This window comes from Abramis brama (assembly GCF_963993115.1).
Source record: "Abramis brama genome assembly, chromosome: 11".
Lineage (NCBI taxonomy): Eukaryota > Metazoa > Chordata > Actinopteri > Cypriniformes > Leuciscidae > Abramis > Abramis brama.
Genome location: NC_139973.1, coordinates 7,932,043 through 7,956,524, shown reverse-complemented (window position 1 = coordinate 7,956,524; position 24,482 = coordinate 7,932,043). Strand labels below are relative to the sequence as shown.

Here is a 24,482-nt window from a genome sequence, read left to right as displayed (position 1 = left end):
TCAGGTGTAACATTTAATATTTAGATTTAACTATTTAAAATATCTCTAAGTTGACAAATATTGTTGTAAATGTGCTAAAAAGTGACCGTCAAAAATTCATACCAGTTTTTTAAACATTGTTTGAAGCTAAATGTGACAAAATGTTGCTGTTATTTTCAGCGTGAGCCGCTTTACAAACGGCGCCCCATAGACATAGATATCAAAGAGCTATTCATAATAAACACGTTTCTTTTTTGGTCGGTTTCACAGACAAGGCTTAAGCTAAAATGTAAATTGAGCAGTTTTAACTGAAAGCAACTTATACTGACATATCTTAAAATATGTCCGTGCCATGCCATTGTTTTGTCTCAAGAGATGCACAACATTGCACACCAGTAGCGAATGCGTTTTTTTCTTCTTTTTTTTTTCTTGCAAGTGTTGTGAAACCGGGCCTTAAAGGGATAGTTCGCCCAAAAATGAAAATTCTGTCATCATTCACTCACCCTCAACTTGTTTCAAACCTGTATGAATTTCTTTGTACTGCTGAACACAAAATAAGATATTTAGAAGAATATGGGTAACCAAAGAGTTGTGGGGCCACTGACTTCCATAGTATGGGAAAAAAGAAAGAAAAAAAACCACACAACTATTTAGTTACAAACATACTTCAAAATATCTTCTTTTGTGTTCAGCAGATGAAATAAATGTATATGGATTTATTTTACTTGAAGGTGAGTAAATAATGACACAATTTTCATGTTTAAGTGAACTGAATGACATTCACTCCGCGTCAGTAGGAGGCGCTGTTAGGGCGAGAATGAACTCTGGCGACGTCATACAACGTGAAGAACTTAAAATTCGCGCAATTTTTAATTGAAAATGGCTAAAAGCATAAAGTCGAGTTTCAGCATAGTTGTCCAATGAAAATGGATGAGGACGAGGCACAAAAACAGGTTATAACTTATAAACTTAATGAAAAGCTAATGCGTAATGTTTTGCCATTAGTTATGTTTGTGCACATTGTAAAGAAGTGTTCGGGTTTTATCTCTCACGTTGACAGTATTTATGCTCTTTTAGAGGCTGAAAGCTGCCGTTCACTACACTGTCGGCTCTCTCTGTCAACACATCGCTGCAGACTGCGAGAAACAAATCACCAAACAGACAATAGCAGCTATTGCAGAGACTGCGTTCAGACAGTGCGGTAAGATTGGGCTTTGTGACATTCATATTTCGGTAGGATTTAACATATTTATTCACGCTCGTCCTGTTTCTTACCTCTCCAGATATATTTGCCAAGGACTTGGAAGCGTTTGCGAGGTAAACTTAGTGCAAAAGTAGGCTTTCCTCTATTATTAACCACATAAAGATGTTTTACTTGTGCTGAGGCATATATTGAATGTTTGCAGACATGCTAAAAGACACACAGTTACAGTGGATGATGTGAAGCTGACAGCGAGGAGAACCACTGCACTGGTAGGATGATTTCAGATATGAAACTTATCACCTTTTTTTTGCAAACAATCTGTAAGGTCCCACCCAACTACGAAAAATGACACTGTAAAAAAGGAAGTTAAAACTATTCAAAGGTCTTGTAAACACATTTATTCACTCTCGTTCTGTTTCTTACCTCTAGATATATTTTCCAAGCTTCGGAAACCCATCATATCATGTTATAGCCTACATGTACCCCCGGTTTCACAGACAAGGCTTAAGCCTAATCACAGGTTAAAATGCATTACTAAACTGTTTCAACTGAAAACAACTTGCACTGACATTTCTTAAAATATGTCAGTGCCGTTTTGTCTCAAGATGCACACCAGTAATGTTTTTTTCTAAGGCACATTTCTAAAATCTGCTTAAATGTTATGATTGAACTAAGGCCTAATCTCACCTTAATCTAAGCCCTGTCTGTGAAACCAGGCCTAAATGTTAATATTTAAAATAATATAAAATGCTTGGGTATGTAAGTGAGTACTTTGTGACTGTTAGGAAAAATCTAATTTAACGTTGTAAAGGGTAACACTTTATTTTAAGGTGTCATAGTTACACGTTACTACATGTACTTACTATGGATAATTACAAGTAACTAACCCAAAACCAAACCCTAACTCTATAGTACATGTAGTTAATTAATATTACTCAGTTATTGTCTAAGTACAATGTAATTGTCACCTTAAAATAAAGTGTAACCTTGTAAATTTATACATGATTCAATTATAGTTAATTTAACTAACTAAAAACATTTCTTTAGATACCTCTAAATAACTGAACATTCTGCCAAGTGCTCATGTTATACAAAATATTTACTCGTAAGGTACAAGGTAATTAATGAAAAAACACTGTACCCTTGCTTTATCCTTACAGTACAACTACATTCAGCAGAAAAGCGAAGAACTGGCTTTGAACAACCAAGAACTGAAGGAGAAAAGGAAGAAGAATGCTGCCAAGAGGAAGAGCAAAGACATGGAAGCTGAGGAGAACGAGGTTGAAGATTGATCTAAAGAAATGTACAAAATTCACATTTTTATAAGTTGCACACAAAAGTACTTGGTTTTTGCATGTAATAACAAAACAGCTGTACATAAATCACATTAAATACTTAACACCAATCATTTTTATACTCAAACATGAGTTAATTTGTGTTTTATTGTAATAAAGAATCCTATAAACACGTCTTTCTTGGAAATATGAAGCTCTATGAAACAATACAGATTCTCTAAAATATTTTAATTCAACATTTTAAAAACATGGACCTGAAAAACCTATGCCTGCATTTGAATACATCAAGCTGCTTTCTCAAAACCAAACAAAATCAAGCCTAATATCATCTCAGCTCAGGTTTTCAGATTGAAATGTATTATGCTTGAAGTGTTTAACACCTTCGGAGGTTAACACCTTGTCTGGAAGCACCTATCAAATTCTGCTACAGTCTACCGTGTCCATGGCCGTTACCAGAGATGCAGAACCACAGCATCCTCCATCTTCCTCCATCCCCAAACAGACTTCCCGCCTGGGGTTCAGTTGCGACCAGCCATATTCCAGGCCCCTAAATGTGTGAATTCAATTAGTTGTGTGGTATTTGCTTTCAAACATCACGTGACAAACCAGTATGAGAAAATGGCAATCTATTCAAATTAGTTTTATTGAAGCACTCCCTTCATTTGACAAGTCATATAAAATGCCTTTGAAAACACTGAGCAACGTTATCTAGAGGGAAACTCCACAGACATCCACAGCACTCAACATACAAGTCGCACTTACACCATCACTCATGTTTTCCCCCCTCAGTGTCCACTGAAGATGTCATCCATATCAAAGCTCACACTTACAGGTCAAGTTACAAGGAAAAAAAAAAGCACACACACCATACAGCATTCAGATGGGATTATAGAAGCAAGACAAAGTATGCATCATCATCATCATCACAACATTCCACTAACTATATAAGCACATGTCAGTATACTAAAGGAGAAAAGCAAAATGGAACCTAGGGAGACCAAAATGTTTTTTTTAAATAAAAATAAATCTTTGAGGTACACATGAACAAAATGTCCGTCAATTTGGGCTCAATTAAGGGGAAAGCTGGGAAGTATCAGCAGCTCTCATTCACTCGCTCATCAAACCCACCCACTGCAGTCACATTTCGGCTCGTTCATCGCACTCGCAAGTCTTTTCGTTCGTGCGCTCCACACTTTCTTCGCTCACTCGCAGCCTTCTCACTCTTCGCCATATCACCAATCGCACTCAAGGGTTGTTTAAAAACGTCACTTTCTGCGCACTTCTTGTCTTAAAAAGTGGATTAAGAAAAAGGAGACACCCACCGTGTCATCGAGCCGTGCGATGAGAGCATATAGACATGGGGAGGAAGGTGACATAATGACCTCAGCCACACTGTGCTGCCATAGAGGGCGCTCTTCCCAGGCAAACCCCACAGATGTCAACTGCAGAAGAGATTTTGATGAAGGCTTGTTTTAAAGGGTTTCCATAAAACTGGACTGAATCATAAAGCTGAATTTACAATATGTTCAGGTTTCAACCAGATTCTTTCCAATGCAAATGTCTTTTTTTTTTGTCCTAAATAATAATAAATGTACTTGAAGGATTATGCAATTCTCATGCATTTTCAGATATCCACAGATTGAACAACATGCATTACAAGAATCCAGTTGAAAAGCTTAGTTTGTATCGACCAAGACAATACAACATTGGGAAGAAAAAAAAAACATAATTCCAAAGATGGTACATTAATGTTGCACCTTGGTTAACATCTCACTCTAAACACTAACTTAAATTCCATTCAGTGTAAAAAAACATTCTTCTTTTTTTGTCCCCCGTCTCCCTTTTCACCCATCCCCACTCCCAAACACACGTGACAAGATAAGTCTCTCGGAAAATACTTACCAAATGCGCTAGAAATACAACACTTCAAAACACAAACCGATTTACATACCCCACCCTGACGACTTAGACTCCATACCAGTGCCAAAGCTGGAGTTAAACCCACTACCACCTGTGGTGGAGTTAGAGCCGGAGCCCCAGCCGAGAGCAGCTGAGCTGCTGTAGTTGCTGTTCCCCGAACTGTATGTTTGGGGCTGGTCCCGAGGGGCACTAGTGCCGCTTGTGCTCGTGCCAGACGCACCTGACTGATTCTGCTGTGCTAACATTCCCATCATACCCCAACTGCTCTGCAGGGCGGCCTGGGCGGCAGCCATCATGGCTGGGTTGAGATTGAAATTGTTGAAATTTCCCAGGCTGCTGGAGCTACTACCCCCCATGCCACTGCGGCTGGCTCCAAAACCCTGACCTCCGAACCCATTCCCAAAGCGCCCCGCCCGCTCCATCATCTGCCTAGTGTTGTTGTGTTTTGGCTCAGCGTTGGAGATGTGCACGCTGATGCCCTTGATGATCAGATCTTCTCCACACAGGGAAGCGGCAACCTGGAGAAAAGGTGAAAAATATTAATTATGATCAGAAATGCATGAACAGGTGATTTATCCTTGCAGAATAGAATATTAAACAATAAATTCCAGAATGCTGCAAAAGTAAACGTAAATTCTCATACCAATAGAAAAATCACCACAAACAAGACCTTGAATTGAAACGCATTCATATGAGAAATCACACAAAGTGCAAATTAATCTAACCACGTGGCCTGTATCTTGCGTTATTTTATTTTTTACAGTTTTAGTTTAATTTATTTTTTTGTGAACAGGTCTTTATCCCTGGTTTATCACCTTAAAGTGCCCCTATTGTGCTTTTTCAAGGCCTGGAAGAGTTTGGTTCGTGTTGTAGACATGTTGAGAAGACACCGTTTTCTGCACTGCGAAAGGACTAGGGCTCGAATTGATAAAGTAAAACTGGCTGCATCATTACTGTGTGTCATACAAGTGCTAAGGAAGATCCAGAGCTGAAATTCAGATATGGTATCGTCTGACCAATCAGAGTAAGAGTAAGCTCTCGCAAATGAGGGGTGTAGAGAGACTGAATCCTTTTTCGAACCATTTCAGACAATGTGAGAAAAGAGGTGATGCTGCAATGTACATTATGAGAAAATTAAAGTGTTTTTTTGACATTGGATGCTATTGCAGGAGACCTCCAAAACAAAAATAGGAACCTTTAAAATAGCATAACAGGGCACTTTAAGATCAATGAGAAAAAAACAATAGCTTACCTGGTCATCTGCAAAGGTGACGAAAGCGAACGCTCTGAATGGTTTAGGAATGAAGACATCTGTGACCTCCCCATATTGCATGAAGAACTGACGGAGCTCATCAGCGCTCATGTCCTCTGTGCAACGGCCCACAAATACTTTCCTGCTCCTCATTGGTTCATCTGGACCTTGCTGTTAAATGTTCAGACACATCATTTTGTTTAGCACCCTAAAAGTGAATACCTGACACTTCATTTATAAATGGCTAATTGATTAAAAGTAACAATTTATCATGTACACTAGAGCTGCACAATTCTGAATGAGAATTAAAAGATTTGTTTAAAATATCTGAATAGACAACAAAACATGTAATTTACTAGAGGTTCTGACAAAAATGTTAATTGCTGCGGTCTATTTAAATTGTTTAATTAATCTGAACAAATTAAAAAACGGTGTTTGAATGAATGATCAATATCTTGATGAATCAGCGTTTTAAAACGAATCTATTGAATGAATGATTCAGTGACACTTTTTTTTAACTGTCTGGTTACCAACATTCTTTAAAATATTTTCTTTTGTGTTCAACAGAAGAAACAAACTCATACAGGTTTGGTACAACATGAGGGTGAGTAAATGATGACAACATTTTCATTTTTGGGTGAACTGTTCCTTTAAGTCGAAAAATGAAACAAATTTAGGGAAATAATATTTCAAAAATATTTACTACAACTGCTCTCTCTGGCTCAGCGGAAGCACCAAAACAGATTTGAATGTTCAAGTGTTATTTTATCAAAGGTTTAATAGACACAGGTGAATTGTTGATCGCGGTCTATTAACGATAAATCGTGCAGCTCTAATATACACTATCGTTCAAAAGTCTGTAAAGTAAATTGGTCAAAGTAAAGACAATTATAATGTTACAAAATTTATTTTAAAAGTATCATGGTTTCCACAAAAATATTGATGATAATAAGACATGTTTCTTGAGCAGCAAATTAAAATTATTATAAAATTAGGAAGGAATTACATTTTAAAAAATATATTCAAAATGGAAAACATTAGAATTATTTAACATTTCAAAATATTACTGTTTTAACAGTATTTTTGATCAAATAAATGCAGCCTTGGTGAGCATATGAAACTTCTTTCAAAAACATTAATAAAATCTTTTTAACCCCAAACTTTTAAATGAAAAAAAGAAAAGAAAAAAAGAGACACTAACCTTAGAGTTAGGTAGTTTGCAGTCACACCACCTGCCGTCAATCATGTGCCGCTGCGACATCACCTTACCCTGAGACTCCCAGTCACCAAACCTTACAAACCCAAACCCTTTTGAATTTCCCGTCTTTACGTCCCGCTTGACCTAGTGTAACAGAATCAAGTCAAGAACTCAATTCATACCAGATCTATGAATGACAGTCGAGTCTAGTTCTATTTTTAATAGCTGGATAGCTCTCACCAAAATATGACAGTACAAAGACGATCACATCTTATATTTATATCAGTATGTTTTACCTGCACCATGATGACTTCTCCAAACGTACTGAAGTAGTCTTTTAAGTCCTGTTCTGTAGTTTTCCATGGCAGACCCAAGACAATCAGATCTGAAGTCTTCTGATCTCCTCTCTTGATCTTTGTTGCAGAAGAAGCATCAATCTCATCCATCTTCCTCTTATTATCTGGCAGAGCCGTTTCTAGAATAGAAAAGTTCACTTGGTAAATGTTTTCATATCCAAACCATTCATGCGACAAAAACAACCCCATTAAATCAAAATGCATTGCATTTTTACAGCTAAAAATATACAAAAGAAATACCGAAGAACATGTTTGCAACACCCAAATGTGCTCAACTATGGTTATGACATAACCTCACTGTTAAATTATAAAGCACATGCCTAAATTAACCCTAAAATGCATACAATGACCTCTTTGCCTTTGAGGGAGAAAAGTTAGGGTTATTAATGTCATTTTACATTATAAAACATTATTTTGACTATTATTAGAATGTTTCTCAAAACCTTTCTCATATGTATATTAGGTCCAAGGCCTAACGTTATTGTAAGTGAACATAAAAACGTACCCTTGGGGTAATTGACCACATAGACCAGGTTTCCCCAGCCGTTCTCGGGGGCGTGCAGGATTCCTTCCACCAGGCGAACTCCCCTCATACACTGAGACACCGGGCTCCGGAAGCGCAGGCCACAAGCCCCTGGAAACTGAGCGGCCACCGTGGACAGCAGCACCGTGCCGTCGTCCTCCGACGGGATCTCCATCGGCTCCTCGTTCTCCTCCTCCGCGACGCGAATGTACATCTCGGCCATCTCTCCTGAGTCGAGCTGTTGGTAAGTAAATGTAATTTGTGGCTCTTCCATCGTGAAATAATTGTTTCGATCGAATCGTTCTCTCGGGTATCTATCTTCGACTGTTATTCTGTCTTTAAAGACTTGACTAACTATAGCAATCGAGTGCGGGCTGTGAAGGATCAATATCATTGGTTGGACACGCGGAACGACCACGCCCCTTCACTGAAAGAGTCAGTGTTTTGATTGTGAACTAACGTTCGTCAAAACGGAACTGAACGAGACAACGTTCGTGAACGAAATACGTTATTTAAAATAGAAATGTAGGTTATTATTGTTAAAATGACAGATCTGTACGAAGCATTTTCTTGGTAGAATTGTAGAGACTAATTTTAATATGGAACATTAAGTAGTATTTCCAGAAAATTTGTCATTACGATGTAAAATAGCAAAAGTGTCACTGAATGAATCTTTCTAGTAAACTGATTCAAAAGAATCGAGTCACTAGGTTGAATCAAAATCTTACCGCTAGTTGTAATGTGAGCTGACGGCCGTACGCGCGACTTCAGTGCATAGCGCTTGCGAACAACTCGCGAATCATTATTGCTAAGCAACAGTAAAATACTGCCTCAACCGACAACTAATAGGTCGATATGCGGTGTAAATACATATTCTTCTGTGGATTATAATGAAAAGAACACAATTAACCTTACCAATGAACAACTGCTCGGATCCAGATATTCCTTTGTTAGCGCCACCACGCTCCTCGTTCAGGAAAAAAATGTGATTGTTAGGATCAATGAATGAACCAGTTAACACAACGCTCACGGAGACCAATACTCTCAACAGTGTCCGTTTCTACTCTAATTAGAATAAAGCAAAATAACACAGTCTTTGTATATAATAGCAAGACAATAATATTCCGTATCATCTAACTCATGCGACACTATTTTCGTATCAAGATGGCATCACATAGTCATGAAGGAAATACGTCACACGTGGGCGAGCTCACTTTTACATGTGCACGGGTAGAGAGAAGGGAAAATAAACATTGTTGGTATGCCATCATGTTTGCTTTGTTTGAAGATATATGCATAAAATGTAATAACAACAAGTGTTATTTCTAAACAATGTAGGTGGCACATACTACACAATGTAGGCACAATGTAGGCTGTCATTTGTGTAACTAAAACACTTAACCGATGAAAGCAAAAGCGCCCGTTCCCCTTGTATTAGTGGACTGTTCCCAGAAATATAGTGGTAGAAATTCTATCACCTCCTAGTGGTAGAAATGAGTATAATATCCATGTTATTTACTTGAAGCACATTGATGTGTACAAAGTTACAGTGCAATAGTGTTTGTCTAGATCTGACTTTAATATTTTTGTAAAATAATTTTCACTTGTCTTCTTAAAGGAATAGTTCACCCAAAAATGAAAATGTTGTCATCATTTACTCACCCTCATGTTGTACCAAACCTGTATGAGTTTATTTCTTCTGTTGAACACAAAAGAAGATATTTTGAAGAATGTTGGTAACCAGACAGTTAACGGCACCTATTGACTTCCATAGTAGAAAAATTAAATAAATACTATGGAAGTCAATGGGTGCCATCGACTGTAACAAAAAGCAAATTCTCATGTTAAGGCGAGTTATTATCAGCTTGTTTTTTTAAAGACTATGTTTGGCTTAAAACTGGAAAAGTTCCTAATAAGTTGCGTGTGTTTCCATTTTTTTTTTTTATGGGGACATGAATATGTACTGCATAGTAGGAATAATACTTATAAAACATTCTTTTTTTTTTTCATTTGTGATTGTTAAAAGCAAAACATTAATGAGTTGTAATATGTGTTAAATCATACTGGTTAATGGCCAAAGCAACACCAACTTCCATCTGTGTATCATCCGATACATGAGAATTTTAATGGGAATTTTTTTAAAAACTTCTCCGAATGTTGATCCTCTAATTGTTCAACGATAACATCCATCTGTGTATCAGGCGAGTATCTTCATTGGTGTCATTTCATTTCATTTTCATTTCATTGACTAAACATGAGAATTTTATATTTAAAAACGTATCTAGTAGTTTTAAGTGGAGTACTTTTACTTCAGTATTTAACCCCTTCCTCAAACAAATTCTCAGTTTTATGTCCTAATCTGTTATGAAATCGTTTAATCAGATTTTTTTAAATTGAAAATAGCAGAGGGCCTAACACAGATCCCTGTGGCACTCCATAATTCACTGACGTTATCTAGATTTTTCCCCGTTTAAAAAGACAAAATAGTAATGGTCTGATTGGTACGAACTAAACCACCTGTCCCTGTCCCTGAATACCAGTGTAAACAGAACAGTCACAGTCATCTTTTCTTCAGGAAAATAGCCTACCTGTTGGAGGAAGTACTGAGCATGCCCATTGAAAACATGACAACTGAAATGAAGGAAACGAGATAAAGATTTTTTGATCAATATCTTTATATATTACAAAACCATAGAAATGCTACTGATAACAATATATGTTCACAGTTGCTGTTATGATACCACACTGAAATAATGTATATAAGTTAGACATAAAATGGCATATCTTAATAAATAAAATAAAAATAACATATTAATCTAACAAGTCACAATGCTTGATGGTTAAAAGTCGCATCATGGAGAGCATTAAGTTGGAGCTTTTCTGTGTAGAGTTTTCATGGGTATGAGGCTGATGTGTGTGTTAATGTGCTGTCGCTGATCACCCTCACATGTCTGTAGACTTTATCGTCAAGAATAAAGTGATACTCGGAAACGGTTTCAACACAATTATCAATAATCAGCTAGGCATCAAGTAGTAACACTGACAGTGTAGTGCAAAGTAGACGGTGTGTGTGTCTGTGTGCACGTGTTTTGGAGAGCAGTTTGTGGCGCTCAGCAGGATAACAAAAAGCAGCAAAAATAAATATCAAAAGAATTTATTTTTATCAGTATATAAAAGCTCTTTTTTGTCGTTTTTTTTCCTTTTCATTTCACCGAGAGTCTGTGGAAAAAGGCCTCATGGAAAGTTCAAGGAACTACTTTGTTCCATTTCATTTTCTGGAAACATCACACCAAAGACTCCATGCTCTCAGCCTGGTTGGATTCATCCATTACCACTATCCCAGTATCCATGTAGCTGAAGCCAAGTCTGCAGTCTTTACTGCTAACCAGGCTGAGCATAGCCTTGTAAAGGTAGTGATAGTGCTCCTAAAAGAAGTAGACAGAAATAGAGAACAAAAAGGAAATAAATGCAATGGGAAGGGACATAACATTTTTAAATGGTTTTTGAACTCGAATCAGACTGCGTCAAACGTCTACACGAGACCCCAATGACCTCTCTAGATTTATCATCAGGCAGACTTTTGTGATGAGGTTACATTTTGTTAACTTACAATTTCAGTGAAGACACCAGGCCTCATTAGGTTAATCATTTTGGCCACTTGATAGACATCCACAGCACTCTCGTTCTCCAGCTGCTGGGAGAGTGTGGTCAGAGCACAGAACATCCCGGCAGAAACTGCCCCAAACCTGTAACACACAATCCATGAGGCTCTGCTTTTGGTTACATAAACCGCTTTTCCACCGTCAGGCTGACCGGTAAGGAAGGGATACAGTTGTATTACCACTTGAGCTTGGTTCGGCAGGCACGGTTACAAACCGTTATCAGGAGGAATTCTAACCATGCTGGTAGAATGCGAATGTTCGGGATTGGTCACTTGCCTGGTGACCAGTTTCTGTGTAGGTGGCGAAGCGCGTTATAAGTTTCACTTATAACAGAGTAATATTTGACCAGAAGTCTCTATACTTTCGCACAAGTAATGGAGTTGTTTACTTTGTCCACCTCTGGCAACGACTGAGGCATTTGTATTACATTCCAGCTCGGTTTTCAGCCCCACAGTGGAAAATGAAACCGTATCCGTGCCGGCTGGGCCGGATCGGCGCGGAATGGAAAGGTTAAGCATTGAGAATGGTTTGGCCTGACGGTGGAAAAGCGTCTCTACGCCACTACTCATGTTCTATGCACACACAGGACACTCACTCATCATGCACAATGGTGGGACCGTCCCTCGTCATGGCCTCTTCTTTGATGATGTTGATAAGCTCAAATGTGCTGCTGATGGATGCATCAGGATCTGGCCAATTCGGACATTGGAAATGTCGGACTTCTAGCACATAGTCGTCCTGCACAGCAAAGATAAACCTGTTATATAAGCATGTTATACTTATGCAGAAATGAATATGTCCACATTAAGTTCGTCTAATCAAGCAAACTAACTTCATGCAAATTTCCTTTTTAAGAGTCATGATTGTGTAGTGCGTGAGACACCTGTGTGGCTTCCAGGATGAAGTCGTGGATGACGAGTTGTTCCTCATTAGATAAACAGAGTCTGTCAGTATTAATGAGGGTGACAGTAAAGGCTACGCAGTTCATGGGCTCCTCTCTGCTGGGCCAGTACACAAATTCATCCTCAGTCTATAAAAAGAAGAGCAGGGCATATCATATCATATCATAGCATATCATATCATATAGATTTTTATTAGGCTAACAGATTCAGGTGATTTATAATTGAACTTGTTTCCACATTAAATATTTATCACAAGCAAATACAAGTGATTTTATAACTAGACCGAGGGTGCTCTTTAGATATAGTTTCTTAAAAAAGTTAAAAGTATTATAGAAGGCAATAATTAAATTGGAATTGAAGTGTAAGTGCTACGATAACACGCTGGTATGAAATGTTTTAGAGTGCATTAACAGAACTTACTGAATATGTATAAAATGAACATAAGTTACGTAACGCAGCAAGCATCCACTTAAAAACTCATGTTCACAAGCAGCTCTTTAACGCTGTACTCACGAGGCCGAGGTTGTCTGGCAACATCACAATAACTTGAGCGTTATGATCCCAGATCATCCTCCAGAAGTCTGTGGTCGTGTGGGGAAGAGGATGCTGGGTAATGACAAACTCATTGCTCCTGTAATAGCCCTGTAAGTGGATAAACATTGATTTCATTCTAAAAGAAAATCACAGCAAATGATGAGAAAAGCAGATGAAGAGATAAAACACTGGTGCGCAAATTATTCATGTTCCATGCATTATTAAATATAATCCAAAATGATGTATAATGTTCCAGTAAAGTCTTACCATAATGTAGGAGGCGTTGATGTAGTCTGTTCCCTTTACTCCTGGGAGGGGAGCTAGTGCCACTCGCGCCCGCTCCGCTGTGGGGAAAAACAACTCACTATAACCTTCACAACCAACCAAACCTTGTATTGTACCATTCATTCAATGCGTTTTAAAATACTATTGTTTGCAATTCTTAATGACTTTCTTATGTTATATTTTATGTTAAACAATACACACCCAGACACATACACGCATACATATATATACACATATATACACATATATATATATATATATATATATATATATATATATATATATATATATATATGCCACCTTTAAAACCAATTTGTAGTTGTGATTAAATGATTAAAAATAATTTTCTGTAACTATATATATATATATATATATATATATATATATATATATATATATATATATATAATCAAATATGAGAATCTAAATAAATTAAGGCTACACAGAAATATTTTTTTTAAAAGCAAAAACTTATATACAAAAAAGTTGTACAAATATCCCTAAAACAAATTAAAATGTAAACTGAAAATGTATCTAAGAAAGCTAATTCAAAATATTAATGAATACTATAATAGTATATAAATAATAGTAAAATAACACTAGGCATTCGTTACTATAGTTAAAAATCCTTGGTGCATCTATTTAATGCATGAAATTAAATACTAATGTTAAATGAACATTAAATACAACTTATAAATGCACTGTAAAAATATATATATACACACACATTTTTTGGGGGTATTTTAAATAGTATTTATTGTTAAAGTAAATTGTGCTACTACACTGCGCACTACACTGCATATTGAGAATACAGCAAAGTCTATATTGCCAAGAAGCTGGAGTGTTGATTTTGATATATGGGTTTAGAAGGTTTAGCGACTCACTTGGCAAGACAGTCGAAGTGCGGTTCTTCTCTTTGTTGCAGTCCTTCTGGGCACTGAAACACTCCGTGAGGTGAGAATTGCATTGCGTCAACAACTGGAGGGACAGTAACAAGAGCGTCCACAAGGAGGAGCAGGTTAGTCGTCCAACTGAGAAAAACATCTTTATACAATTGCATAGAGACACAACAGAGTCATCCAGTCCAGACCTTAAACTGTTTGTCCATGCGCGTTTGTCCCGTTGGGCTCGAGGTGAGAATGCTGTTAACATAATTATGGAGTTGCCAAGCAGGAACCTCAGTCTCTTTACTAAGCACAGCTTCCATTAGTGCATCATGGATAAAGATAAACTGCTCCTGTAGGTTACACATGTAGTCATTAAGACAAACCATTTTGCATTAGGAATGTGACATCTGAACACTATATTTATGAATAAATATGGGTTTATGTTCAGAATGGCATACTACAAATTAATTTTTTTCAGTATGCAGTATATTGAGTTTGAACAGCATGTTCATTTTCTGTATGTATGTAACACCCAGACAATGCACTACATGCCAAAATGTGCAGTGTGCAATCAGAAAACACTGCAAACTGTATCCCACAATCCAATGCACTTGACATGACCTTACATTTCTAGTACGACGAATTCAAAGTGATTTGACTGGACAAACACAAAATGGAATTTAGAAAATGCAAAATAGCCTTTTTTATTCTTAAATATGCAACAGTGTTATTTTAGTACTAATACTTATTTATATACTATTACATTTTTTAATTAATATTATGAATTTGCTTTCATTTCTATATTTTCAGTATTCATTTTAATTAAATATTTTATATTTCAGTTTTCATTTTTAATTATTTCCAGTTAGTAATTTAAGTGCTTCAACCTAAATCAGCAGCTATAAATTAACAATTTATATCGTGTTATAAAACAGTAAAATAGCTTTAGTTAACAGTAATCACCCTGATGTGCAACATGTAAAAATAATGAGGTCATGTGATGAAATTTTGTGCATTTTGAAATGTTTGTAATTGCATACTACGGTAGTTCCACATACAATTTTTAACAACGAGTCTGCAGTGAACAGTATATGCTGCACAGTATGCAGTATGTAGTAAGAAGTACACTAATATTCCCTTCTGAAAGTGATCTAAGTGTGCATTTGACAGGTAATAACCTCGGTCTGGACCAAGTAGTTACGCTGAGCTCGGATGTGCTTGAGGTATCCCAGGACGTTGACTGTGCCTTTGTCCTTTATCTGCTGCAGCATGCTGTCTATGACTATGTATGTGCCCGTTCTGCCCACTCCAGCACTGCAGGACACAGAGAGAGAGATGGTTTGATAAAAATGACATTGCATTTTGGTACAAAGCAAAGAGTCTCCCACTTCCAAACACCCTGCTGAAAATGATGTAGGAATGGGAAACCCTGCACAACCAGAAAGTACATGACTGAAACTGGCAATTCACACGCTAGTGGGCGGAGCTTATACTTCCATAGAATAGTACCTGCAGTGAACTAGAACGGGGCCTGTGCCCGGCGTGCGTGCCACTGTAGACCGAGAGATGAATTTGAGGACTGGAAGTGCATACTCAGGTACGCCCATGTCTGGCCACTGCGTGTAATGGTACTGGACCACCAGCCGCTCATTCTGCCTCCCCTTCTGACCCTGAGAGAGACAATTCAGAGGTCAAAATGCAGGGTCTGATACAATGCTCTGTAAATGCTCTATGAATGCTCAAATGCACCTTTTTCAGTTTAGTGTTACGTATGATGAAATGCCGGAGTGTGTAGTAAGCATGCACTTTAGTACTCTTCAGAGTGACCATTATGCTCCCATAAACCTCGCAGTTGTCTGACGGCCAATACTGATCACATTTCCTCTGTAAAAACAACAAATACATCTTCTGTTTTGCATTTCAAAACACCAAAGTCTGCATCAACAGAATAGTTTACCAAAAACGAGCCCTATTCAGCCATGTGGAAAATGTGGACAGAATCGCAGAACACAGTCATAAAATGGAATTTATAGTATAACATGAAATATCATGGGATTTGGCAAATTTTGGATAGATAAATCCAAAGTAGAATGAGTTAATCAAAACATGATATGGAGTGTCTGTGAATATTAAAGGACAAAAAAAAAAAGCTTGTCTAAAAAAATCGGAATCTAAAAAAATTAAAACAGAAAAGTGGAATCCAGAAAAATTTAAGATTTTGGAAAAAAAAATAAATGAAATTTGAAAATAAAAAGGGCGCTATTCTTGACCTCCAGCATAGCGAGTGAGACCGAATCCTTTATCGAACCGTTTCAGACACTGTGAGAAAAGAGGTGATGCTGCAATGTGTATTATGAGAAAATTCAAGTGTTTTTTTGACCTGTAAATTTATTATAGGAGACATATGCATAAAATAGCATAATTGGGGCACTTTAAATAAACTTTGTGGAATTAGTTACTTACCCTGCCTTTCTCCACCAAGTTAGTGATCATGACAATCACAGTGGTGTTCTGTTCCCAAATCATTCTCCAAAAGTCCTCAAATGTGGACTTCAGAGGGCCCTGAGCGGCTATATAAGCCCTGGATCTGTTATAACCCTGAGAGGGAGAATATTTAATTATAAAACACACATTAAAGCAATAAGCACAAACATGCACTTGTAATAAAATGCGTACATCTACATAGTTGGCATTGATGTAGTCACTGTGCTTGGAGTCTTTCCCAGACAGTTGCTGCAACTTCACTCTGCTGTGATCATCTGGGTATTAAAAAGCAATAAATGATGTATTATTTGAATCACTGTTTGAGCCATCTATTTAGAAATACTAGCAATGCATGCAAAATTGAGAGATGGATATTAATAGCTTCTATCTTCATCTTGCATGCACCGCTAGCACTTCACAGATGAATTCACAGTATGCTGAAGAAGGTGAATGTTCTTGTTTGCCACATAATAATCGACAACTCACAGGCGACAATGTTGATGTATCTGTTTTTGTGCTTGTTGTCTGGGTGATTTGAATGCTCTGCCGTAATCTTCATTTCAGACGTGCAGTGTTGAACCTCCTGCGGGGAAGGTATGATTTCAAATTAGTTATAACTTACTTACAGTCTACAATTGAGTTATGCATGATTTCTGTGTGCATTGACTACCGGGATCTAAAGCGTAGTAAGTAAACAACCCGGCAACACACATTTCCATCTTCCATTTCCCATGTGACAAATTAAAATGGAAATAAGAAAATTCTAAAATCTCCTCGACTCAATGTTTAATTCGACTGTCAAAAGGTTTTACTTTTACACCAACTTGGATTAAAATTTAAATGTTTATCCCTAATACGATTAACTGGATGCCACTTGATGGTTTAAACACGAGAACAATTGTTGGATACCATTTTTTTTTCCCATTCTGATTACAGTCCTATCAGAATTTCTTTCTGTTGACCACATTACTGGTAAATTATTTAAGACTCATTTACAAAATAATTAGTTAATTATTCCAGTAATTAGCCACACTTTGATTAGAATTTACATATATTGCCCCATTTGTCCAAGTCATTTAATTATTGTCACATCAATGTAATTTGAAATAAATGTTATACTGCAGCAAAATAATTAGCTCCCCAGTGAGCCGTAATGAAGCAGATATTAATCTACCGTGCAGTTTCGTTTTCCTATATCTGTAAAACAAAGCACCTCTGTAACGAATCGATACCTACCGTGTCGCAGATACTGGTAATTGTCAGAGTTTTTAAGTAAATTTTTTCTGTTTTTGAATGTGAATTGTGATCTTGTAAATGTTTGCTGTGGGCATGAACCAGACTCAAGCTTTCCTGCATTCCTCCAGCAAGAGGAGTGATTTTAATGAGGCTCTCCTCTTTAATTAGTCCTTTTCCCACAGCCATCTGTGCCTATGTGCCACTGGGAGCACCGGTACATGTACAGAACACATACACACATTCTCACATGCTCCAACTACAAAGGCCATGCTCACATCGAACTCCTGAGAAAAGCCATGCTGGTTGTTGGAGTACAGCTCCATGATGTGTTTGATGAACTGCCTGACTGGCACAGCCTCCAGGTCATCTGAAACACAAACCATACATACTCATCATACCACTGCCAATGTGAACACAAACATTTTCAGAGAAATTGATGACAACTGCACCTATTAATACCTAAATACCTATTATATAAATATTTATGATTAAAAAAAACGTATTATTAAAATGTTACTAAAATATTATTTTATTATTTGGGGTTTTACAATAAAAAAAAAAGTATTAAATTACAATATTAAATTATACCCAAATACACTATTGTATTATGTAATTATTATTATATACAAAATCTTTAAAAATATACCTAGAATTGACACACCATAGTTCAAAAAGTTTGGGGTCAGTATATTACGCCAATCTTCAGTGTCACGTGATCCTTCAGAAATCATTCTAATATTCTGATTTGCTGCTTAAGAAATATTATTATTATCATCATTACAGTTGTACTGATTAATATTTTTTAGGACATGAATATAAAGTTCTAAAGAACAGCATGTATTTGTAATATAAATCTTTTGTAACATTATAAATGTCTTTACTGTCACTACTGATCAATTTAATGTGTCCTTGCTGAGAAAAATCTTACTGACCCCAAACTTTTGAACAGTAGTACATATTTTTAATAAATACACTGAAATACCATATTTCACAAAATATTTAATAATATACCTAAAAACATCTGATTAATGTAACCGACATACATTTCGCAACACATATTGTTCAGTGACTGCATATAATAATGTATGCTGTTTTTTCCAATAATTAGTTCAATTATTAATTCAAGACCTTTTCATTAAATTAATATTTGTCATTTAAAAATTATTATAAAATGTCTAAACATGTCACTTTTAAGGTTAAAACCTCTCTGAAAAATAAAAGTTTAAATAAAGAAATAAAGGAAAAAACATCCTTGTTCCAAATGACAAAATACTTTGAAGCAAAATCCATACGCCCTACTTTTGTGGCCTCACTTCCTGAGTGATGATATTTGGTCACATCTGTGTCATATAAAGCTCATCAGTTAACTATCAAAGAAAGGGTCTGAAATGATGGTTTAGCTATTGTCACGTAGAATGGCCATACAAAGGTATGGTTCATTACTGCCCATGGAAGCACACAGCTGGGACCGTATTTAAAAAAGACCAGAATCCCCTGGAGCATTTTACTGCTTCACCATTGTGAAGGATGATCAAACACACATCAACTCAACCCCCATTCTGTATTCAGTGTCTATACCATTAACAGAAGAGATTCTATCGGTCTTATTAAATCACTGAGACATGCACACACAGACTTCTTCTATTTAACGGGGGATTGTTGATGAGTTCTCTATTACGACAGAGACATTAAACTATCACCTCAAACGGAGTTCTCATAAACATTAATGGCTACGTTTTACTTCTTTTGGCTTACAGTTATATAGACCTGTCAGTCAAGAGCTGGACTGCGTCGTACGAGGAGAAGGGAAGACAGGAAAGTAACTGAGAGAGAGCAAGAGAGAAAAGAATGGCAATACTGACAGCAGTTCATGCAATTTTAGAAAATCATGCACTACCCAAATTGAGCAATCAGACTTTCCATTCGTTCACTGAGAAACAGTAACACACAGAACATAAAATACGCATCCACTCATCATCCGAGAAAACGGCAAGATAGGAATTCTGATCGTAAAAAGCTTGAATCAACACTGAACTGATCTCAACTGAATAATTGCTGTTTACTATTGTCTTTTTAGAGCTGCTTTACAGCCAAATTGAATCGTTATTTTCCTGTTTATTACTGTAAAGCTGCTTTGAAACAATCTTTATTGTATAAAGCGATATATAAATAACGGTGACTGACTTGACTAGTGAAATTACTCTACTGTTCAAAGGTTTGGAGATTTGTAAATGTTTTTAATAAAATGTCTCACCAAAAGCTGCTTTTATTTGATCAAAAACAGTAAAAATGTATTCCTGTGATTGCAATGCTGAATTTTCAGCTTCATTACTCCAGTCTTCACTATCACACAATCCTACTGAAATCATCCTAAAATGCTGATTTGGTGCTCAAGATACATTTCTTTTTATTATCAATGTTGAAAGTAGAAAGTAAAAAAGCAGCATTTATATGAAAGAAATCTTTTGAAACATTATACTGTTATTTACTGTCATTTTTAACCGGTAGTGTAAGTCATACAGGTTTGGACTGCAATAAGTTTCATTAAAAAGCAACATTTTAAGCAGCAAAAAGCTGTGGAAATAACGTTTTTGCCAAAGACTACATCCAGATCGGATCGGAGTAGATCAAGTCCATCAACACCCCTAAAGTTTCACAGTCCTATAGCTCGTCCCGCGTCGACATTTTATTTGGTAGTTTTGTTTAACATGCTGTTTAATGTTGATGATCACGTTATTTTACATATGGATCTGCTTGCATATGCTATCGCTTGTTTCTGCTTCTTTTTTTCCTGTGTTTTGATCCGGAGAGTCAGTAATTTTCAGAAGATATCAGAAGAATCGCCCTCTACCGTATAACAGTGAAAACACAGAAAGCCGGAAATTTCCGTCAATGGCAGGGAAGCGTTGTCTCATAAATTACAGAAGTGTATGAGACAAAAATGAATAAATAAATCATGCACATTAAACAACATCCTGTAATAACTATTTGTCAGCTGGTCAGGTATATTTATAAAGCGTCACTTCACTCGGCTGCAATGTTTGCTTATATCTTATTGATCTATTTCAGAATATAGCTGTTACCTAGTGAGGTGCTTTGCTCCCAAAATAGACAACCGACACCCATCCTGGCATTGCGTTCTCCACACAAGGGTACATGTGATGAAATCAAAACTAAAGAACTCTGTATTCTGACTATGCACCAAATTCTGAAGCCACTTTTTTGCTGGATAATGATGTCATAAAATAAAAGTACTTGCATTATGAAACCTCGTGTTTTCATTTATGTTTGTTTAGACTCACCCGCAGTAGATATGATGGGAAAACTGTCATCGCGGATCACTCTGGGGGAGTTCCTGTCGTCAATATAGAAATGTGCAGTCTGGAAGAATCTCCTATGAACAGAAACCGTCCCGGTTAGTAGAAAGCAGGTAATCGGGATGATTATTTTAAAAGCTTCTTAATTCTGAGGAAGCCTCCTGCTTGCTGAGAATTACTGTTCACTTAATGTCAAAGTACAATTTAGTACAATCTTCTTAGCAAATGGTGTTTTGACCTGTGTTTCTGTTCAATGCAATTTTAGTCACAACTCTGATATCAGTCCATTACTAAAAGAAGAATGAGTATACAGAGCATTCTCTCTAAATATACTGTACATATACATGACGTAATACAACTTAATCCAAATATTCTTACACAAAAACATTTGATTATTTCTATTATTATTGTTATTATTATTCATTAAGTATTTATTTTCACAAAATAACATAAAATTCACTCTAAAAATATTTGAAAACAGAAAATCCTTGTACAAGTCTGTCTGTAGATTTTAATATTTAAATATATTGTTTAAACTAAATTTACTATTTATGTTATTATTATTAATATTAATACATTTTATTTATTAAGTACTTATTTTCACAAAATGACATTAACTCAAAAACTTGAATTTGAAAACAGAAGTCGATAAACAGACTTCTGTTAATTGTCCGAGTGGTTATGGTTATCTGCTGATGCAGAGGATCACAATATAGGCCAAATATCAGATGAATGAATCAGCTCGACAGACTTGTATTGACTCAGACCAACTCATACTGCATAATAAAGACTATCATTGGCACATTTCCATAATTAAAATGCATTAGCCACTACACACACACAAACATCTAGTTCTCATATAATACACATTAAGATCAAAGCGATGATACCAAATATCCAGCCAAACTCTGCACATGCAACTCTTTCTGCCTTGGGAAAATCTTTAAAAAAATCTCTTTTTTTTTTTTTACTTTCAGTGCACAAAGACATGGTATAAACCCTTCCACCCCCTTATTGAAGACTTGCTTCATGTAAATCCCAGTAAAGCACGTGTATAAGCATGCCCCTACCTGTACTTTAAGCAGAGCAATGAGCAGATGCTAGTCATCCTTGAGAGGTGAGATAAAAAGAAAGAAAAGAGGGGTTGAACGCTCGTAGAGCTCCGATGAGGGAGGGAGGGCTGGGGGGATTGAGGAGAGACGATGACTGGGGGGACAGGAACCTCACACTAATGACCTTTTTATGATGGCCGTGTGTTTAGAGACGTTAGACTAATGGTATAGAAGGGTCCTTCAGAGAAGTTTTGGACCCTGCGGTCTAATCCTTGAGAATGCAAAATAGGCAAATGGTAAAAAGATAAATATAACCTCTTATCATTCCCCATCTGCGACTTTGCGTCGAGTCTGGAATTGCTCTAACTCATAAGCGATCGCATGCGTACGTGTAGAAATGAGTGCGGCATCTTTGGTCTTTAATGGGCATCTGTGAGTCTGAGGAGACTGAAAGCCTCTGAGCCATCCAGATGGAACCCTGCCTACATAAACCTCTCATTAGCCTATCGCCTTGGCAACATCATAACTTCATTTTAAGCAAATAATATCATACTTTCTGGTAACTTGCATGAACTCCAGTTATAAAAAAACGAGAATGGAATATCTTTTGAATGGCTTTTGTTCTTGACGTTCTTGAAATTTGACAGTAATGTCTTGAACAAAGACGTTTGCCGTCACATTCTCGGGGGAGCAGTTGCGTCTTGTCACTTGTCTTTCGTCCGCTCTCTTAACAGATTATCGTGCAAACTCAGTCTTTCATTCACTTTAACTGTCACTGATCAACCTCTTATAAACCCATCAAATGATCAAATCAAACTGCTGTTATCTTTTCCTCTCAATCTTTTCCTGATTTGTTGGCTGACGTAATTGCTTTGCAATTGGAACTGTAACTTGCATGCAAAAATTCTTGACATTTGTGGTGCTCGTTAAGGCCATGTAAGACCAGTGTTGTTATAGTTATAACTGAAACTAAAACCATTAAAAGTTTTCGCTAAACACAATAAAGCTGAAAAACAATAAAAAATGAATAGTAGATGGACTGCCTTGGCAAATAACTGAAATAAATATGATTACATTGAAGTACTAAAACTGCTAAAACCTTCTTGAAAATACACTGAAATAAATAGGATTAATTTTATTTATTTATTTTACGAAAAAACATATTTTTTTCCCGGTAAATTGACATAAAGCTGAAATAAAAATAACATAGGAATATAACATGAAAAACGTACACTTAAAAAACTTAAAATTACAAATATTGCCTTGGCAAATAACTGAAATAGATTTAAGTGGAAGTACTAAAATAACTAAAACTAAAATGAATCAAATAAATAAAAATAAAAGCTAATTTAAAATATCAATAAATACTATAATAGTATATCAATTAAACTAAAATAACATACAAGCAGTACAATAATATAACAAAAAATATATATATTAAAAAAAATCATGATATCATACATTTATAATATAAAATGTTTTAATATTTATCTTTTGATGTAATGTTACTATTGTGTGCACATTTTAAATGATATGCTCAAACCAGTCAGCATCACAGATTGGAGCACAGCTGGGTCCCTCCGCACAAGACTCATGGTCCCCAGGGGGCCCGCAACCTCTTAGCTCACATACAGATACAAGACTGAACAGGAGGATGGTGGTATTTGGCAGGAAGCTCCATAGGAGGATTTAAATTCGGTTACCATGGGGCTGAGACCAGTCCGGGAGAGGGCAGATGGGGCACGGACTCTCCAGGGAGCTGAGCCAGGGTTATAAAGGCCAGTAGAAATAGTTAGATGAAGTGTGGATTCAGGGGACAGAGCGACCTTACACTGTTTACAAACCAGGCACAACCATGACCAGACAAATCTACTCTACATAATACATGCTGTCATGAATATTAATTAGGTGATGCATTCGTTCAGAAGAAACCAAAGCTCAAAAAAATGAGATGAGACAAATGTAGAAGTTAAGGAACGCAGATAAAGAGACCTGATCTTTTCCCATGCATGTATCCCATACAGTAAAGGCCCAAGATGATCTCAGACCAATGTGCTGGACAATATCTAATTCAATCTTACCTCCAGTAGACCAGAACAGCCAGCAGCATGATCAGACAGAGCAGAGTGAGGGCAGAGACCACCATCAGGGGGATGATCCACTCCACCCGGCTGGAGGATGACACCGGGTCTCGGGTGACAGTGGAGATGCTGTTCCTCTCTGCATGGTGGTCAAAGGGGACCAGAGCAAGGTAACAAATATATAAATATATATTTTTGAAAACCCTTCAATAATAGATGGAAAGAGTCTATTCTACTATAAATGCTTGAAAAATGTAATTCATGCAATTTAAAATAAATGTTCTATTTTAATATATTTTGAAATTATTCATGTGA

The 24,482-nt window shown here is 36.6% G+C and overlaps 3 protein-coding genes across 5 annotated transcripts in view; 1 reads left to right on the top strand and 2 right to left on the bottom strand.

Annotated features, from left to right (window-relative positions):
* Positions 1 to 768: 768 nt before the first annotated feature.
* cenps (centromere protein S) lies at positions 769 to 2,605 on the top strand. The gene is made up of 5 exons (XM_084127842.1): positions 769 to 932; positions 1,057 to 1,180; positions 1,263 to 1,296; positions 1,386 to 1,452; positions 2,344 to 2,605. Exons 1-5 carry the CDS (start codon positions 900 to 902, stop codon positions 2,473 to 2,475), a joined length of 390 nt encoding a protein of 129 aa, XP_083983968.1. The 5' UTR covers positions 769 to 899; the 3' UTR covers positions 2,476 to 2,605.
* On the bottom strand, positions 1,565 to 8,951 carry tardbpb (TAR DNA binding protein b). 3 transcript variants are annotated; one of them, XR_014608160.1, is made up of 8 exons: positions 8,643 to 8,918; positions 7,710 to 7,965; positions 7,145 to 7,323; positions 6,852 to 6,992; positions 5,651 to 5,821; positions 3,801 to 4,916; positions 2,932 to 3,025; positions 1,565 to 2,476 (listed from the first exon to the last, which is right to left on the bottom strand). XR_014608160.1 is itself a non-coding variant. In XM_084127841.1 (6 exons), exons 2-6 carry the CDS (start codon positions 7,948 to 7,950, stop codon positions 4,422 to 4,424), a joined length of 1,227 nt encoding a protein of 408 aa, XP_083983967.1. In that variant the 5' UTR covers positions 7,951 to 7,965; positions 8,643 to 8,951; the 3' UTR covers positions 3,104 to 4,421. The 3 variants fall into 3 exon arrangements, 1 of the variants encoding a protein (XP_083983967.1); XR_014608159.1 differs by lacking the exon at positions 1,565 to 2,476 and having other exon boundaries at positions 2,589 to 3,025; positions 8,643 to 8,951; XM_084127841.1 differs by lacking the exons at positions 1,565 to 2,476; positions 2,932 to 3,025 and having other exon boundaries at positions 3,104 to 4,916; positions 8,643 to 8,951.
* A 1,439-nt stretch (positions 8,952 to 10,390) lies between these two features.
* The window catches only part of ca16b (carbonic anhydrase XVI b), a 97,928-nt gene continuing 83,836 nt past the window's right edge, over positions 10,391 to 24,482 (bottom strand). The window contains exons 13-29 of the mRNA XM_084127750.1: positions 24,168 to 24,306; positions 21,020 to 21,111; positions 17,993 to 18,084; positions 16,968 to 17,064; positions 16,674 to 16,756; positions 16,461 to 16,595; positions 15,747 to 15,881; positions 15,507 to 15,667; positions 15,176 to 15,311; positions 14,201 to 14,347; positions 13,995 to 14,088; positions 13,093 to 13,169; positions 12,805 to 12,933; positions 12,273 to 12,419; positions 11,985 to 12,127; positions 11,338 to 11,473; positions 10,391 to 11,152 (exon numbers count right to left, since the gene is read on the bottom strand). Of these exons, the coding sequence (XP_083983876.1) occupies positions 11,012 to 11,152; positions 11,338 to 11,473; positions 11,985 to 12,127; positions 12,273 to 12,419; positions 12,805 to 12,933; positions 13,093 to 13,169; positions 13,995 to 14,088; positions 14,201 to 14,347; positions 15,176 to 15,311; positions 15,507 to 15,667; positions 15,747 to 15,881; positions 16,461 to 16,595; positions 16,674 to 16,756; positions 16,968 to 17,064; positions 17,993 to 18,084; positions 21,020 to 21,111; positions 24,168 to 24,306 (2,084 nt within the window). The 3' untranslated portion in view covers positions 10,391 to 11,011. The remainder of the gene's footprint in view (positions 11,153 to 11,337; positions 11,474 to 11,984; positions 12,128 to 12,272; positions 12,420 to 12,804; positions 12,934 to 13,092; positions 13,170 to 13,994; positions 14,089 to 14,200; positions 14,348 to 15,175; positions 15,312 to 15,506; positions 15,668 to 15,746; positions 15,882 to 16,460; positions 16,596 to 16,673; positions 16,757 to 16,967; positions 17,065 to 17,992; positions 18,085 to 21,019; positions 21,112 to 24,167; positions 24,307 to 24,482) is intronic.